Below are 16,580 nucleotides of genomic sequence, written 5' to 3' on the forward strand. Positions count from 1 at the left end.
TTGGCTTTGAGAGTGCCGGTGGTACACTTTAGTGTTGATAATCCTCAAATGTTGTGTTGCAGAGCAATATCAAGGTCAATGAAGCAAGGAACTGCCCAATGTTAAACACTGCTCAACATGGCCATCACCGCCAGTTTGGTCTAATAACCTGCCGGCATTGTTTTCTGTAGGTCACAGTTTTAGTTGGTGTACCCCATAGGAGCTACTATGCTGAGGAGCAAGCTTTCACTGGGAATGCACACATCAAACGCAGGCACTAAAATAATATCATCAAATCCGCATTCGCCAATTACCCAAAGTTACCGCTTCAGAAATCAAAAACATCATCTCCATCATCCTCTACGTCATCCAGAGACCAGTCCCAGTCTTTAAAAGCCAGGTCAAGCAGTCTGTAACAGGAGGTTTGAGGTGTAAGATAAAGACTTCGGAAGAAACCCTCCATATGCTCCAATGGACTTTCTCAGGAGTCCGTTTAGTTTGTAGGCCCATCTCGGAACCAAGGGCATACACACCACGGAGGAAGACTTTACGGAAGATAGAGGGCTTTTTGAGACAGGGCACCCAGGACCACCCAACCCCTTTGTTACTGTGTGGTAAGAACATGTGCTGGACTTTGTCATCTTTGTATGTGGTTGAGTGTGGTTATTGTTCTTGTAAGAAGATTTTTCGTTAAAGTGTACTCGTCAGATCCAACCAAATTTTATTTTTTTTTTAAATATATCACTCGGTACCTAATCCTGACCATGTACATCAAATTTTTATGTGTCTAGCACCTTTATTTTTTTATTAAACTTTAAATTTAGCTCACTAGTCTGAATTCCTCCCAAAGGGAGGGGGCGTGGCCTCACTATGCAGGTCTCTGCCCCCTCCCTCAGTATGCTGTCTGCTCACATCTCCCTTAGCATTAGCAAAACTACAACTCCCAGCTTGTCCTCACTGACAGTATCGGGACACAAGCTGACAGTGGGAGGATTTTTCCTCCCTGCACTCACAGCTGTCAATCAAGGAAATGTGTCCATGACATAGGTGATGACGCATGGACACAGCAGGACTAGTATGTGTCCAAGCAGGCAGGGGGGGCAGTTGTTTGACTGGCTTTTTCTGTATGAAATACTGAAAATTTTCGAATGAAAGCAATTGCAAAACCTATTGGTTATACATACTTTACAACATATCAAAAGTTCTTTTAATCTGACAGTGCCCATTTAAAAGGGTAGTACGGTCTCACTAAATATTTGAGGAAGGTTGCAGCCTGGCATACAAATGGTAAAAAAAAGGGATACTCATCTGCCTCAATTCCTCACCGCTCACATCCTGATGATGCCAGGTCTTGGAGTATCACTTTTTTCAATTTTTATTTGCCAACCTGAGTGCTTAATCAAATATTTAGTGGAGTTGGACAACCCCTTGAGATTGTATTCACACATACAGTATCTTGCGTATATTTTATGCTGCAGATTTTAATGTAAACTTGAACACCGCTTCAAATCTGTTGCATCAAATATGTGCAGGATACCGTAGGTGTTAATAGTTAAACGGGTACTCCGGTGGAAAACATATATGTATTTATTTTATTTTTTTTTTATCAACTTGTACCAGAAAGTTAAACAGATTTGTAAATTACTTCTATTAAAAATGTTTGTACTTTTTAGCAGCTGTATGCTACAGAGGAAATTCCTTTCTTTTTGAATTTCTTTTTTTTTGTCCACAGTGCTCTCTGCTGACACCTGATGCCCGTACCAGATCAAATCCCCATTGCAAACCTATGCTGCTCTGGACAGTTCCTGACATGGACAGAGGTGTCAGCAGAGAGCACTGTGGACAAGACAAAAAAATTCAAAAAGAAAAGAATTTCCTCTGTAGCATACAGCTGCTAAAAAGTACTGGAAGGGTAGATTTTTTTAATAGAAGTAATTTACAAATCTGTTTAACTTTCTGGCACCAATTGATTTAAAAAGAAAACGTTTTCCACCGGAGTACCCCTTTAATCAAATATTTAGTGGAGTCGGACAACCCCTTGAGATTGTATTCACATGTACAGTATCTTGCGTATATTTCATGCTGCAGATTTTAACGTAAACTTGAACACAGCTTCAAATCTGCAGCATCAAATATGTGCAGGATACTGTAGGTCTGAATATTTAATGGGAACCTGCCAGCTGCATTTGCTGCTAAGAGCTACAGTCCCCACTGTATAGCTGTATAAGAACAGAGTGTACCATTCCTGGAACTGATGGTGGTTGCCAAACTTATGAAATTACTTTTTTTTTTATTTCTTAGTGAGGTGTCATGGAGGCAGAGTCAAACTGCTCAAGTGCCACAGCGGGACACACCTCCTAGTTCCTCATTGATTGATGTAGAGGGCTCTTTATGTCAGGCAAGTAGGGGCTGAGAGGTGGGGGGCAAGTAAGTAGGCCAGGCTGTGGCACTTGAGCAGCTCAGCTCTGCCTCCTTGACACTTGGCTGAGAAATAAGAAGGTCACTGTCCAATGATGCCTTCAGCTCTGAGCAGCAAATAGAGATGACTAGACTCCCTATCCACAACATTGTTCATATCCCAACTAAAAGCAGCAGAAAAGACCTATTGTGGACAGTAATGTGGACCCGGAAAATGACTGCTGGGCTTTCCAAAGGTGGGTCCCCCACTAGCCTGTGCATAGGTGAGAAAAGTTTAGTGGGAAACCCCTATAAGTTTAGGATATACCCCTGGCTTCCTCAAGGGGCTGCACCGGATACACCATTAAAATCTAAGAAGGTAACAACCCTTTAAATGATAATTGGTAGCGAAAGTAATCATTGCCTTAAAAAATGGTAAAACATTTACGTTATATTTACGCATAAAATTAATACAAACACTTGACACTGAAAATAAAGAATTTTTGTGACGCCACCTCTGATGAGGTATTGGCTTCCTACAGAGGACTGAAAATGTTCTATCTTCCGGCGCGATCTGAAAGATAAGACCCGTTTGTCAGTGTTCAAGGCAGTGTTTCTCTACCAGGGTGCCTCCAGCTGTTGCAAAACTACAACTCCCAGCATGCCCGGACAGCCTTCGGCTGTCCGGGCATGCTGGGAGTTGTAGTTTTGCAACAGCTGGAGGCACCCTGGTAGAGAAACACTGGTCCACAGCAAATTGCTGCAGACATAAGTGCAGACTCTGGATCATTTCTGCCCGAGCAGGGAGATTGTGGACTCAGCGAGAAATTCTGAGAAATTCAGCAAGAAATTCAGCAAGAAATTTCAGTGTGAACATACCCTAAATTTATGTAGGCAACTAAAGGATATGATGAACACATAGGGGGTTAGCGATTGTTACAAGCTCTGCGCTGGCTATAAAGAGATGCATGCTGGGAACAGTGCGAGTAGCACACCTGAACACTCTTACTTACTGTTGCATTTGAAAAAAAGGTAAAAATCAAAGTCAATGAAGAATGATTCGAAGGGCGGGACCAGAGCTAGAAACAAAATCAGTAACAAAAAGATGGGCAGGATGGATAATAGGGATGTAAGAAAAAATCGATTTGCGCGATTATCTCGATTTGTTCACTTGGCGATACTGAATCGATTCAAAATATTTTTGAATCGATCCTTTTAGGGATGTGGAATTTGTATCTCCTGACGCCCGGAACAGCATGTCATGTCTTGGGCATCAGGAGATACAAGTTCCACATCTGTGGAGCCGGGCAGGCCGGATCTGACGCGGCGGCGCTCTGGGTGTACGGAGCGGGCTCCGACTCGTGCCCGCTCCATACTCTGCAGCCCCCGGCTGTTCTCAGTAGCCGGGGGCCGCCACTAATAGCCAGCATGCGGCCGCGGCTCGCTATTAGAGGAGTAGTCCGGCGCGCACTTTTCTCATTTTATCCCGTCCGGGCTGCAAAATAAAAGAAAACGCACTTTCTCTTACCTGCCAACGAGCCCCCGGAGCTCCGGTACACTCCGGTACAGGTGTTCGGTCCCCGGGCTGTATTCTTCTTACTTCCTGTTAGCCCGGCACGTCACACGGAGCTTCAGCCTATCACCGGCCGCAGCGATGTAAAAAGAATACAGCCTGGGGACCGAACACCTGTACCGGAGCTCCGGCGGCTCGTTGGCAGGTAAGAGAAAGTGTGCTTTCTTTTATTTTGCAGCCCGGGCGGGATAAAATGAGAAAAGTGCGCGTTGGGCGACTAGATCACCGCTGTCAAAGCTGACAGCGGTGTCTAAAGGGATCTGTGAATGCTCCCTGGTGGGCGATGTATCAGGATATATCGAATTGCCACACTGGTATCGCGATTCAAATCGTATCGCCAAATTCTTGGCAATTCACACCCCTAATGTCCGGGCATGCTGTGCTGGGAGTTGTAGTTTTGCAACATCTGGAGGTCCGCAGGTTGAAGACCACTGATCTAGACAATGCCCGGGCTGCAAATATTAAAAAACAAACTTTAACTTACCTTCGTCCTCCGTTCCCGCGTTGCTAAGGAACCGGCCTCACTGTTCTCCGCTGCTCTTGTTGCGGTCCTGGGGATGGGAAGGTCACAGAGCCTCCAGCCTATCACCGGCTGCAGCGATGTCCCGCCTCAGCCGATGATAGGCTGAGCGCATTGTCATGTAAGGAGTCGGCCGGCTTCTTACACAACAGTCGGCTCAGCCTATCATCGGCTGAGGCGGGACATCGCTGCGGCCGGTGATAGGCTGGAGGCTCTGTGACCTTCCCATCCCCAGGACCGCAACAAGAGCAGCGGAGGGACCATGAGGCCGGTTCCTTAGCAACGTGGGAACGGAGGACGAAGGTAAGTTAAAGTTTGTTTTTTAATATTTGCAGTCCGGCACAGGAATACTTAACTGCTCTTTTGCAAAGGTATTGGGCAGTGTTTAGAAGTATAGAGGTGTGTGCTACAAAAAAAACATTCAGGTGTATATGTAGGCCCTTCATGCTCAAGCTACTTTACAAGTACAGCGCAGCGGCTGATAATTATTTGGCGCGGGGGGGGAGAGAAGCTGCGCTCGCGGGTGACATACGGTATGATTAGCCCCCCGATGTGGGATGCAGCGCTGGGCTGATAAACCGGCGGGGGGGGGGGGATGCTGGGGGGCAGAGCTGCGCCCATCACATGTAAATTAATAAGCCCTACCCTGAAAATAAGCCCTAGTGTGTTTTTGGTGACTAAAATTAATATAAGACCCGGTCTTATTTTCGGAGAAACACGGTGCCTAATTAAGAAGCTACTCAAATGGAAGACAACTCTCATATATAATATACCTAATGTGCAGATGCGGAGTAGTTTTTTGGCCTAACTCAAAGTGACATTACAATAGGTTATTGGGAGATGTTACGGAGAAGTTCAGGTACTACCACTCCCACATAGTATAACATTTATAATATACATTGTTCAAGAATATTTACCTGGGTTTGTTTGGAGGAAGTTGTCGACTAGGCCGCCTCATCGACGGGTTTGGCTGTACCTTTATGGAAGTTCTTGGAGAGGATCGGGCAAAGGGATCCGGAGCTGGCGGCTTTTTGGGGATTTTTTTTGCAAGCCGACTCACCCACTTCTGCTGCTCTTCCGTGGAGTTTGCTAACAAAAGTAGATTCTTAGCCGTAGAAATATCGTAGTTTACTGTGAGAAAATACGAAGGACAACATAATGGGTGGAGGAAGACTACATATATGTGTAAAAGGCCTCAAGTTTTTAAACTGCAAACTGACATTTATTTTATTTTTATCTATGCTGGAACATGATCAAAAGCCTGAGGCTGCACTACTGATCCTGATGACAAGTCTTTAGATCTGTGTCAGGTGCAGTGATGCCAAAAAACCTTGTGTGGATTCAAATCACTAAATATATCCTGACAGAAATCGGAATCTCTCAGTAGTGAAGTCTCATCTAGTAAACATATCTCATTAAAGAGCATATTTAAAACAAAAGTAGAAAATGTTGAGTTAAATGTTGCGAAACTACAACTACTCATGTGTCACCATCATAAATGTCCCCCTCGTGTGTCATGACCATTAATGTCCCCCTTATCTCCTTTCATATGTCAAGATCATTAGTGTCCCCCTCTAATGGTCTCCTGCCTTCTTTGGGTTCACATGGTGGGACTGCAATATCCTTTTTGGCACAGAACATACAGCTACTAAACACAGTTCTTTTACGTCTGTCTCAAGAACGGCCAAATGAGTGCATGAGCATCAGCTGAATGAGCGCCTTCAGGTAAGTTTACCATATACCGTATTTTTCGCCGTATAAGACGCACTTTTTCTTCCCCAAAACTGGGGGGAAAAAGTCGGTGCGTCTTATACGGCGAATACACCCCTATCACGGCGGTCCCTGCGGCCATCAACGGCCGGGACCCGCGGCTAATACAGGACATCACCGATCGCGGTGATGCCCTGTATTAACCCTTCAGATGCGGCGATCAAAGCTGACCGCCACGTCTGAAGGGAAAGTGACCCTAACCCGGCTGTTCAGTCGGGCTGTTCGGGACCGCCGCGATTTCACCGCGGCGGTCCCGAACAGCCCGACTGAATGGCCGGGTTAGTGCTTACAGGACAACGGGAGGGACCTTACCTGCCTCCTCGGTGTCTTCTCCGTTCAGGGATCCCCTGTATGGCCGGCGCTCTCCTTCCTCGTCAGCAGGTCGTCGCGTACGTGCGTCGGCGTGCGTAACGACGTAATTGCGACGACGGAGAGCGAGGATACCCGGCCGGCAGCAGAGACGTTCCAGAGCGACGGGGACACGGCGACAGCGATGGAGCGACATCCAGGGCAGCGGTGACGGGTCCGGAGCGGCGGGGACACGTGAGTATTATCTCCTATGCAGTGGTCTTCAATCTGCGGACCTCCAGATGTTGCAAAACTACAACTCCCACCATGCGCGGACAGCCAACGTCTGTCCGGGCATGCTGGGAGTTGTAGTTTTGCAACATCTTGAGGTCCGCAGGTTGAAGACCACTATTGGGTTCAAAATCTTTATTTTTTTTAGATTTTGCACCTATACATTGGGTGCGTCGTATACGCCGGTGCGTCCTATAGGACGAAAAATACGGTACACCAAGATTTCGTTGCATTACACGGCCAGCGTAGTGTGGATCAATCCTGAAATCTCCACAAGAAGCATTTGCAGTCCTATATGGAGAGACATAATGTCACTCATACCTTTGCAAGGTGCTATCATGTCCTCCTTTTTATCCATATGGTCCTTGTGGCACTTAATATGACACCGCCGGCATTCTAAGGCTGGAGGGGGTTTGAACATGTGCCACAGGGGCTTCATACAGGCGTCACAGCTTGTAGGGAAATGGTATAATGTGGGGATGAACTCATGTCCTTTGTGACAGATATAATTCGATTTCTCCACGGGATCCACTGGGAATTCTTGTTCTTTTTTGCTTTCTCCTTCATTGTCATATAAAATCTAAGTGAAACAAAAAAATTTTAAGGAAATTAAGGCAAATTAACTAAAAACTTGCTAAAAGCTATTTGTGTATACTGTAAGGTTCACAGCAAGGTAATCTGCAGGCAAAAGCCACTGCATTATGATGTGTTATGGTATGTTCGTACTACGGAATTTACAATTTCCGCATGAACCTTAAAGGCGCATGAACCTTAAAGGGGTACTCCGCCCCTAGACATCTTATCCCCTATCCAAAGGATAGGGTATAAGATGTCTGGTTGCAGGGGCCCCGCCGCTGGGGACCCCCGCGATCTCGGCTGCGGCGCCCCAGACATGTGGAGCACGGAGCAAACTTTGCTCCGTGCCGGATGACTGGCGATGTGGAGGCTCGTGACATCATAGTCACGCCGGCTTGGGATGTCACGGCCACGCTCCCTCAATGCAAGTCTATGGGAGGGGGCGTGACAGCCATTATGCCCTCTCCCATAGACTTGCATTGAGGGGGCGTGGCCGTGATGTCACGAGCCTCTGGCGCTGCACCCGAGGCTCTAAACGAACGCCGGGTGCAGCAGGGAGATCGCGGGGGTCCCCAGCAACGGGAACCCCGCGATCAGACATCTTACCAACTATCCTTTGGATAGGGGGTAAGATGTCTAGGGGCAGAGTACCCCTTTAACATTGGTGTGAATGGGTCTTCCGCTGATCCATTCACACGGTGGAATTTCATGTTCATTCTTTCATTGGAATTTGCAAGCAGAATTGTTTTTATTTTTATTTTTTTTACAGGGAAGGGGGATACATTATTAAAAAGTGCATGACCCCTTTAATCCTCTTCTCTTGTTTTAGTTTTAGATAGGAAGAAATAGCAAGAGCTATATAAATTTTTAGTATATTAGCCATGGTGTGTAATGCCGCCACATCTGTACAGTTTTATATAAAGTGACCCCCCGACCTACGATGGCCCCGACATACGATTATTTCAACATACGATGGCCTCTCAGAGGCCATCGCATGTTGAAGGCAGCATCAACATACGATGCTTTTGTATGTCGGGGCCATCGCATAAACCGCTATATGGCAGCGCAGACTGCTTCAGCGACCACCGGATAGCCGTTTACAGTGCCCCGTGTGCTCCGGTGATGTCTCTTACCTGTCCTCGGGCTCCGGCGCGTCCTCTTCAGGATCCCCTGCATCGTCGGCGCTCTCCACCGTCGTCATCATGTCGCCACGCACGCCGTCCCGTCATCCAATAGGAGCGGCGTGCGTAGTGCTGTGATGGTGGCGACGGAGAGCGAGGATCCTCGGGAAGCAGAGACGTCCGGAGCGACGGGGACACCTCGGGGAAGCGGCGACAGCGATGGAAAGGGACATCCAGGACAGCGGTGACGGGTCCGGAGTGGCGGGGACAGGCGAGTGTTACGTCCTATACTTTACATTGCACGGATCCCTCAACATACGATGGTTTCAACAAACGATGGTTCGTTTGGAAAGGATTACCATCGTATGTTGAGGGACCACTGTATAGAAGTATACATTTAAAGGAAAACTCCAGCAATACTAACTTATCCCCTATCTAAAGGAAAGGATTAATAAGCTGATCGCGGGATGTCCGGCAGCTGGTACACGACATAGCCCCCCCGTGATGTCCAGAGCGGGTCCTTGACTCTCAGTGAGAAGCGTGTGTCGTCTATGCGCTCCATTCATTTCTATCTGAGCGCCAATGATGCCCGGGTGTTATACTCATGTCTTTTCGGCGCTCCCATAGAAACAAGTGGAGCGCGTGCCGTCTGCAGAGCGCGCTCCTCAATGACAGCCGGGTCCCATTCCATATCCTGTGAATGGAGGATAAGTTAGTATTTGATGGAGTTCTTCTTTAAGGAATAGAGCTTGGCAGGATGTCTGGGAATATGCTCCCCTAAGCAGGGCCCTTCAGAAGAGTGTCTCAGAATTTTTCAGATGAATGGAATTATCCAATAGTCCATATCAGCCGATCACACTTTTTAGGACACATCTAATCCACTTACTTTCCAGTTTCCAGAAAATCTTCAAAATTTATAGCATTTCACCTTAAAAAACATAAACCCATCCATAAAAACCATGTATAACTTGCCTGGAAAATCCGAGGAATCTCTTTAGCATCCGCCCGATACACATCTGTCTGAGTTACCTGCCGCACGTGGAACAGTTTACTGTTGACGGAATAAATAATATATCATTATATCATTATACAATTAAACATTATGCGTACAGTTTCACTGTAAAGTAGAGTTTTCCCCAACAGTGTGCCTCCGGCTGTCCAGGCATGCTGGGAGTTGTAGTTTTGCAACAGCTGGAGGCACACTGTTTGAAAAACCCTGCTGCAAAGTAAGATAACGTGAAGTGTAATGCTGCTGACCTAAAAAGGCCATGGCGAAAACTGCAATTTATTTTTCTACTATTTTTACTAATCCCATCCATACTCTTACATAGACAATTTAACCCCTTAACAACGCCAGACGTAAATGTACGTCCTTGGTGGGCTGATAACTTAACGCACCAGGATGTACATTTACGTCATATGCATAACCGCGAGCATCGGAGCGATGCTCGGGTCATGCGTGGCAGGTCCCAGCTGCTGATAGCAGCCAGGGACCCACCGGTAATGGCGCACATCCGCGATCGCGCGGATGTCCGCCATTAACCCCTCAGATGCCGTGGTCAATACAGATCACGGCATCTGCAGCATTGCGGTCACTAAAATGGATGTTTGGATCGTCCGCACCGGTGCCGCGGTGATCCGATCATCCAGCACGGCAGACCGAGGTCCCCTGACCTGGCTCGGCTGCCTTCCACGGGTCTTCTGCTCTGGTCTGCGATCGCGCAGACCAGAGCAGAAGATGACCGATAATACGGATCAGTGCTATGTCCTATGCATAGCACTGAACAGTATTAGCAATCGAATGATTGCTATAAATAGTCCCCTATGGGGACTATTAACTCCTTAAGGACACATGACGTACTGGAACGTCATGTGTCCGCTCCCGATCTATAACGCGTGGCCACAGCTAAAAGCGCACGGCATTGATCGCGGCGCAGCGCGCTATTAACCCTTTAGACGCGGCGTTCAAAGTTGAACGCCGCGTCTAGAGTGAAAGTATGCCGGTTAGCTCAGGGAGCTGTTCAGGATAGCCGTGGCGAAATCGCGGCATCCCGAACAGCTTACAGGACAGCAGGAGGGTCCCTACCTGCCTCCTCGCTGTCCGATCGCCGAATGACTGCTCAGTGCCTGAGATCCAGGCATGAGCAGTCAAGCGGCAGAATCATCGATCACTGGTTTCCTATGAGAAACCAGTGATCAATGATGAAGATCAGTGTGTGCAGTGTTATAGGTCCCTATGGGATAACAAAGATCAGTGTGTGCAGTGTTATAGGTCCCTATGGGATAACAAAGATCAGTGTGTGCAGTGTTATAGGTCCCTATGGGATAACAAAGATCAGTGTGTGCAGTGTTATAGGTCCCTATGGGAGCTATAACACTGCAAAAAAAAAAAAGTGGAAAAAAAGTTAATAAAGATCATTTAACCCCTTCCCTATTAAAAGTTTGAATCACCCCCCCTTTTCCCATAAAGAAAAAAAAAAAAAAAAGTGTAAATAAAAATAAACATATATGGTATCGCCGCGTGCGGAAATGTCCGAATTATAAAAATATATTGTTAATTAGACCGCACGGTCAATGGCGTACGCGCAAAAAAATTCCAAAGTCCAAAATAGTGCATTTTTGGGCACATTTTATATCATGAAAAAATGAATAAAAAGCGATCAATAAGTCCTATCAATGCAAAAATACTGCTAAAAACTTCAGATCACGGCGCAAAAAATGAGCCCTCATACCCCCCCATATGCACAAAAATAAAAAAGTTATAGGGGTCAGAAGATGAAAATTTTAAACGTATTAATTTTCCTGCATGTAGTTATGATTTTTTCTAGAAGTGCGACAAAATCAAACCTATATAAGTAGGGTATCATTTTAATCGTATGGACCTACAGAATAAAGAGACGGTGTCATTTTTACCGAAAAATGTACTATGTAGAAAGGGAAGCCCCCAAAAGTTACAAAACAGCATTTTTTTTTTCAATTTTGTTTCACAATGATTGTTTTTTCCGTTTCGCCATAGATTTTTGGGCAAAATGACTGACGTCATTACAAAGTAGAATTGGTGGCGCAAAAAATAAGCCATCATATGGATTTTTAGGTGCAAAATTGAAAGAGTTATGATTTTTTAAAAGCAAGGAGGAAAAAACGAAAGTGCAAAAACACGAAAAAACCCTTGGTCCTTAAGGGGTTAAAGTGTGAAAATAAATGTTAAAAAAGTAAAATAAAAAAAAATATAAAAAAGTTTTTTAAAAAAGTGAAAAACCCCCTCCCCCAATTTAAAACGTAAATTGTCCCATTTTCCCTATTTCACCCCAAAAAGTGTAAAAAAAAATATTTTATATACATATTTGGTATTGCCACGTGCGTAAATATCCGAACTATTAAAATAAAATGTTTAAGATACCGTACGGTGAACGGCGTGAACGTAAAAAAAAAAAAATTTAAAAAAGGGCAAATAGCTGTTTTTTTTTTATAACATTTCATTCCAAAAAAATTAATAAAAAGTGTATTAAAAATTTTATATAAGCAAAAGGTATCAATAAAAAGTACAGATCACGGTGCAAAAAATGAGCCCTCATACCGCCGCTTATACGGAAAAATGAAAAAGTTCTAGGTATAAGTTTGCGATTTTTTTTTAAGCGCAGCAGTATTAGAAAAGTATGTTATTTTTTTGGTTGCGCCATACATTTTATGGTAAAGTGAGTGATGGCATTACAACGGACAACTGGTCGCGCAAAAAACAAACCCTCATACTAGTCTGTGGATGAAAATATAAAAGAGTTATGATTTTTTGAAGGCGAGGAGGAAAAAACAAAAATGTAAAAATAAAATTGTCCTTAAGGCCCAAATGGGCTGCGTCCTTAAGGGGTTAAACACCAAGTACATTTTTATTAAATTTTTTTTTTTACTAAACTTTCTAAAAGAACTTGTCCATTTACCAACAGCGGTTAGAAATACTTACTCGATATCCAATACCATGTATGGATTGGACTGCTCTTTATCCTGTTCACTGTCATAAAAGAGGATTTTCTTGCTGCTGACCACAACGTACTGGAGGGGAAAAAAAAGCCAAGATGTGAATAACCAATGCAGTAATATGTGCAATGTAACCAAGCAGAGAACATTATAAGAGATAGTAACTGAACATCCATTAAACAGCATAGACTAGGATTAGAAAATAATGTAGAGGTTTTTGCGTATGCATTCTGCTTACCTGTTTTAGCTGATGTGGCAGGCATGGGATAAGCCCCATTTTGGAAGTAATTTCACCAATGAAATGATTTCTTAGGCTACATTCACACTACCATTTAGTAATACGGTCGCCGGAGGGGAGAGTTAACCTAACTTCCGTATCCCTGCCACATCCCATTCATTTGAATGAGCCAAATGGAGTCAAATAATGACTCCGGTCGGCTCATTTTTGAACTGTATCAGTTTTTATTGCCAGACTGAAAATTGTTGACCATATTGCTAAATTGTGGTGTGAATGCACCCTTAATGCTGACTAAATTTCCCATGTATCCTCTAGCTTTAGGGTGTGGAGTTTGATCACTGCAGTTATTCTAATCAGGCTGCTGGTGCTGGAGGTTACCCAGGACTCCTAAGCAGGTTGAGGTCAGTTTACATTATGTGCAGTTTTGATGTGTGTTTTTAGAGAAAAGTTTCCATGAGGATAAATAAGGTTGACCTATAGTCACAATTGAGGTATTTTATAAAGATCTAAAATCCAATAAACCCGACATACAGTTTTCTTGGAAAAACTGAAAAAAGGGGCATGCCCCAAACATATTTATTAGGGTTTCCACATAAAATGTGGTGGATTTGAGTTCTGGAAAACCCGACAGATTAAAGCAGTTGTAAAAAAAAAAAAAAAAAAAAAGCATAATGTAGGGAAAAGTGCAAAACAAAGGGAAAATTGGTAAATATCATGGAAAAATATCTGTGGGGTAAAAAATAAAACACAAAGGAAACTCCACTCGAGTAAATCAACTCCAATGTGTCGGAACGCAGCGTGACGGGAGCTGTGTATCTTCTATATATCCTAATCCCATAGAGATAGTAGCAGCAGTATAAAGATAGAGCTGGAGGAGAGGTGTATAATAACTATATATCCTGATCCCATAGAGACAGCAGCAGCAGTATACAGACAGAGCTGAAGGGAAGGTGTATAACTACTGTATATACTGATCCTATAGAGATAGCAGCAGTAGTGTAAAGATAGAGATGGAGGGAAGGTTATAACGACTATATATCCTAATCCCATAGAGATAGCAGCAGCAGTATATAGATAGAGCTAGAGGGAAGGTGTATTACTATTGTATATACTGATCCTATAGAGATAGCAGCAGCATTATATAGAGCTAGAGGGAAGGTGTATTACTATTGTATATATTGATCCTATAGAGATAGCAGCAGTATATAGAGCTAGAGGGAAGGTGTATTACTATTGTATATACTGATCCTATAGAGATAGCAGCAGCATTATATAGAGCTAGAGGGAAGGTGTATTACTATTGTATATATTGATCCTATAGAGATAGCAGCAGTATATAGAGCTAGAGGGAAGGTGTATTACTATTGTATATACTGATCCTATAGAGATAGCAGCAGCAGTATACAGATAGAGATGGAGGGGAGGTGTATAATGACTAAATATTCTAATCCCATAGCGATAGCAGCAGTAGTATAGAGATAGAGCTGGAGGGAAGGTGTATAACTACTGTATATACTGTCCCTATAGAGATAGAAGCTGCAGTATACAAATAGAGATGGAGGGAAGGTGTATAACTACTGTATATACTGTCCCTATAGAGATAGAAGCTGCAGTATACAAATAGAGATGGAGGGAAGGTGTATAACTACTGTATATACTGTCCCTATAGAGATAGAAGCTGCAGTATACAAATAGAGATGGAGGGAAGGTGTATAACTACTGTATATACTGTCCCTATAGAGATAGAAGCTGCAGTATACAAATAGAGATGGAGGGGAGGTGTATAACAACTAAACATCCTGATCCCATAGTGATGGCAGCAGCACTATATAGACAGAGCTGGGAGGAGGGGCCTGGGGGCTGGGAGGAGCAATCTGATGACATCCTGTAGTTTACAGGAAGTCAGCTGACCCAGGACAGACCACTTCCTCTAACACATTAAAGGGGTACTCCGGTGGAACACTTTTTTTTTTTTTTTTCTCAATCATCTGGTGCCAGGAAGTTAAACAGACTTGTAAATTACTTCTATTTTAATCCTTCCTTTATCAGCTGCTGTATACTACAGAGGAAGTTCTTTTCATTTTGAATTTCTTTTCTTTCTGATCACAGTGCTCTCTGCTGACACATCTGTCCAATGCAGGAACTGTCCAGAGCAGGAGAGGTTTGCTATGGGGAATTGTTCCTGCTCTGGACAGTTCCTGACATGGACAGAGGTGTCAGCAGAGAGCACTGTGGTCAGACAGAAAATAAATTGAAAATAAAAGAACTTTCTCTGTATTATACAGCAGCTGATAAGTACTGGAAGGATTAACATTTTTAAATAGTAAAGTAATAGTAATAGTACCCCTTTAAGACAGTTTTCCCCCCCCCCAACAAATGCGACTCCAGCTGTTGCAAAACTACAACTCCCAGCATACCCAAGAAGCCTTTGGCTGTTCGGGCATGTTGGGAGTCGTAGTTTTGCAAAAGCTGGAGGCACACTGTTTGGGGAAACACAGCAGGGGAGATTTATTAAATACTATGCAGAGGAAAAGTTGACCAGTTGCCCATAGCAACCAATCAAATCGCTTCTTTTAATTTTTCAGAGGCTTTTTCAAAAATGAGAGAAGAAAGCTGATTGATTGCTATGGGCAACTGGTCAACACTGCAAAGATTTCGATAAATCTCCCCATGACTTTTTGAGACTTGTGATGACATGACTCAGTTACAGTGACACATGGATACAGCTGTGCTGCAATAAAACAAATGGTGCTGTAGGATGATATGGGCACATAAACAAAACCTGGGTACTCCCGTGGAATTTTTATTATTTTTTTAAATCCACTGGTGCCAGAAAGTTAAACAGATTTGTAAATTACTTCTATTAAAAAAATCTTAATCCTTCCAGTACATTTTAGGGGCTGTATACTACAGAGGAAATGCTTTTCTTTTTTGATTTCTCTTCTGTCACGACCACAGTGCTCTCTGCTGACCATTTTAGGAACTGTCCAGGGCAAGAGAAAAATCCCCATAGCAAACATATGCTGGTCTGGACAGTTCCAAAAATGGACAGCAGAGGTCAGCAAAGAGTAGTGTGGTCGTGACAAAAGAGAAATCCAAAAAGAAAAGCATTTCCTCTGTAGTATACAGCCCCTAAAAAGTACTGGAAGGATTAAGATTTTTTTATAGAAGTAATTTACAAATCTGTTTAACTTTCTGGCACCAGTTGATTTTAAAAAAAAAGTCTTCCATGGGAGTACCCCTTTAATGTTCTGTGACATCTTACACTCACCTTTTTAATCCAGCCGAACTTCTTAGTGTTTCGCACAGGAAGTGACAGCCATCCCTCAAGTCTGGATTCTGTGGGGACGTGAACGAGGCATGTTATCCAATGAGCATCAGTTCAGGCAAACATCCGTAAAACAGATTTACAACTAAAATGCATCCGAGCAGCAATGATCCAAGCTACAAGCATTAAACGCAAAGCAATCCTAAAAGTGAAGCCTGTGCCCGCTTCCATAGACTGTGCCCCCCCATTATTTTTCACCTGTATGGAACGTGAATGGGTTGTTGGTGCCGTACAAAATATACACAGGACCTTCGCTTCATTCATCATCAATGTGGAGTTTTGCAGGTGGAATCTTATGTACATCTACTGCAAGGTTTCCCAATCAGGGTGCCTCCAGAGCTGTTGCAAAACTACAACTCCCAGCATGCCCGGACAGCCTTTGGCTGTCCGGGCATGCTGGGAGTTGTAGTTTTGCAACAGCTGGAAGCACCCTAGTAGGAAAACATTAATCTATTGTCTATAGCAGTGGTCTCCAACCGATTGCTAGGCCCCACCCCAACCCCCAGCCCACCCACGATCGCATGTTT

At 44.0% G+C, this 16,580-nt stretch overlaps 1 protein-coding gene across 7 annotated transcripts in view; it reads right to left on the reverse strand.

Annotated features, from left to right (window-relative positions):
* Window positions 1-16,580, reverse strand: part of ROCK2 (Rho associated coiled-coil containing protein kinase 2) — a 211,146-nt gene that overhangs the window by 5,299 nt on the left and 189,267 nt on the right. For all 7 annotated transcript variants that reach the window (XM_056564195.1, XM_056564199.1, XM_056564197.1 and 4 more), the window contains 5 exons: window positions 15,997-16,064; window positions 12,474-12,562; window positions 9,488-9,566; window positions 7,140-7,398; window positions 5,387-5,600 (listed from right to left, as the gene is read on the reverse strand). In XM_056564195.1, the coding sequence (XP_056420170.1) occupies window positions 5,387-5,600; window positions 7,140-7,398; window positions 9,488-9,566; window positions 12,474-12,562; window positions 15,997-16,064 (709 nt within the window). The remainder of the gene's footprint in view (window positions 1-5,386; window positions 5,601-7,139; window positions 7,399-9,487; window positions 9,567-12,473; window positions 12,563-15,996; window positions 16,065-16,580) is intronic.

This window comes from Hyla sarda, chromosome 3, assembly GCF_029499605.1.
Source record: "Hyla sarda isolate aHylSar1 chromosome 3, aHylSar1.hap1, whole genome shotgun sequence".
NCBI classification, from domain to species: Eukaryota; Metazoa; Chordata; class Amphibia; order Anura; family Hylidae; genus Hyla; species Hyla sarda.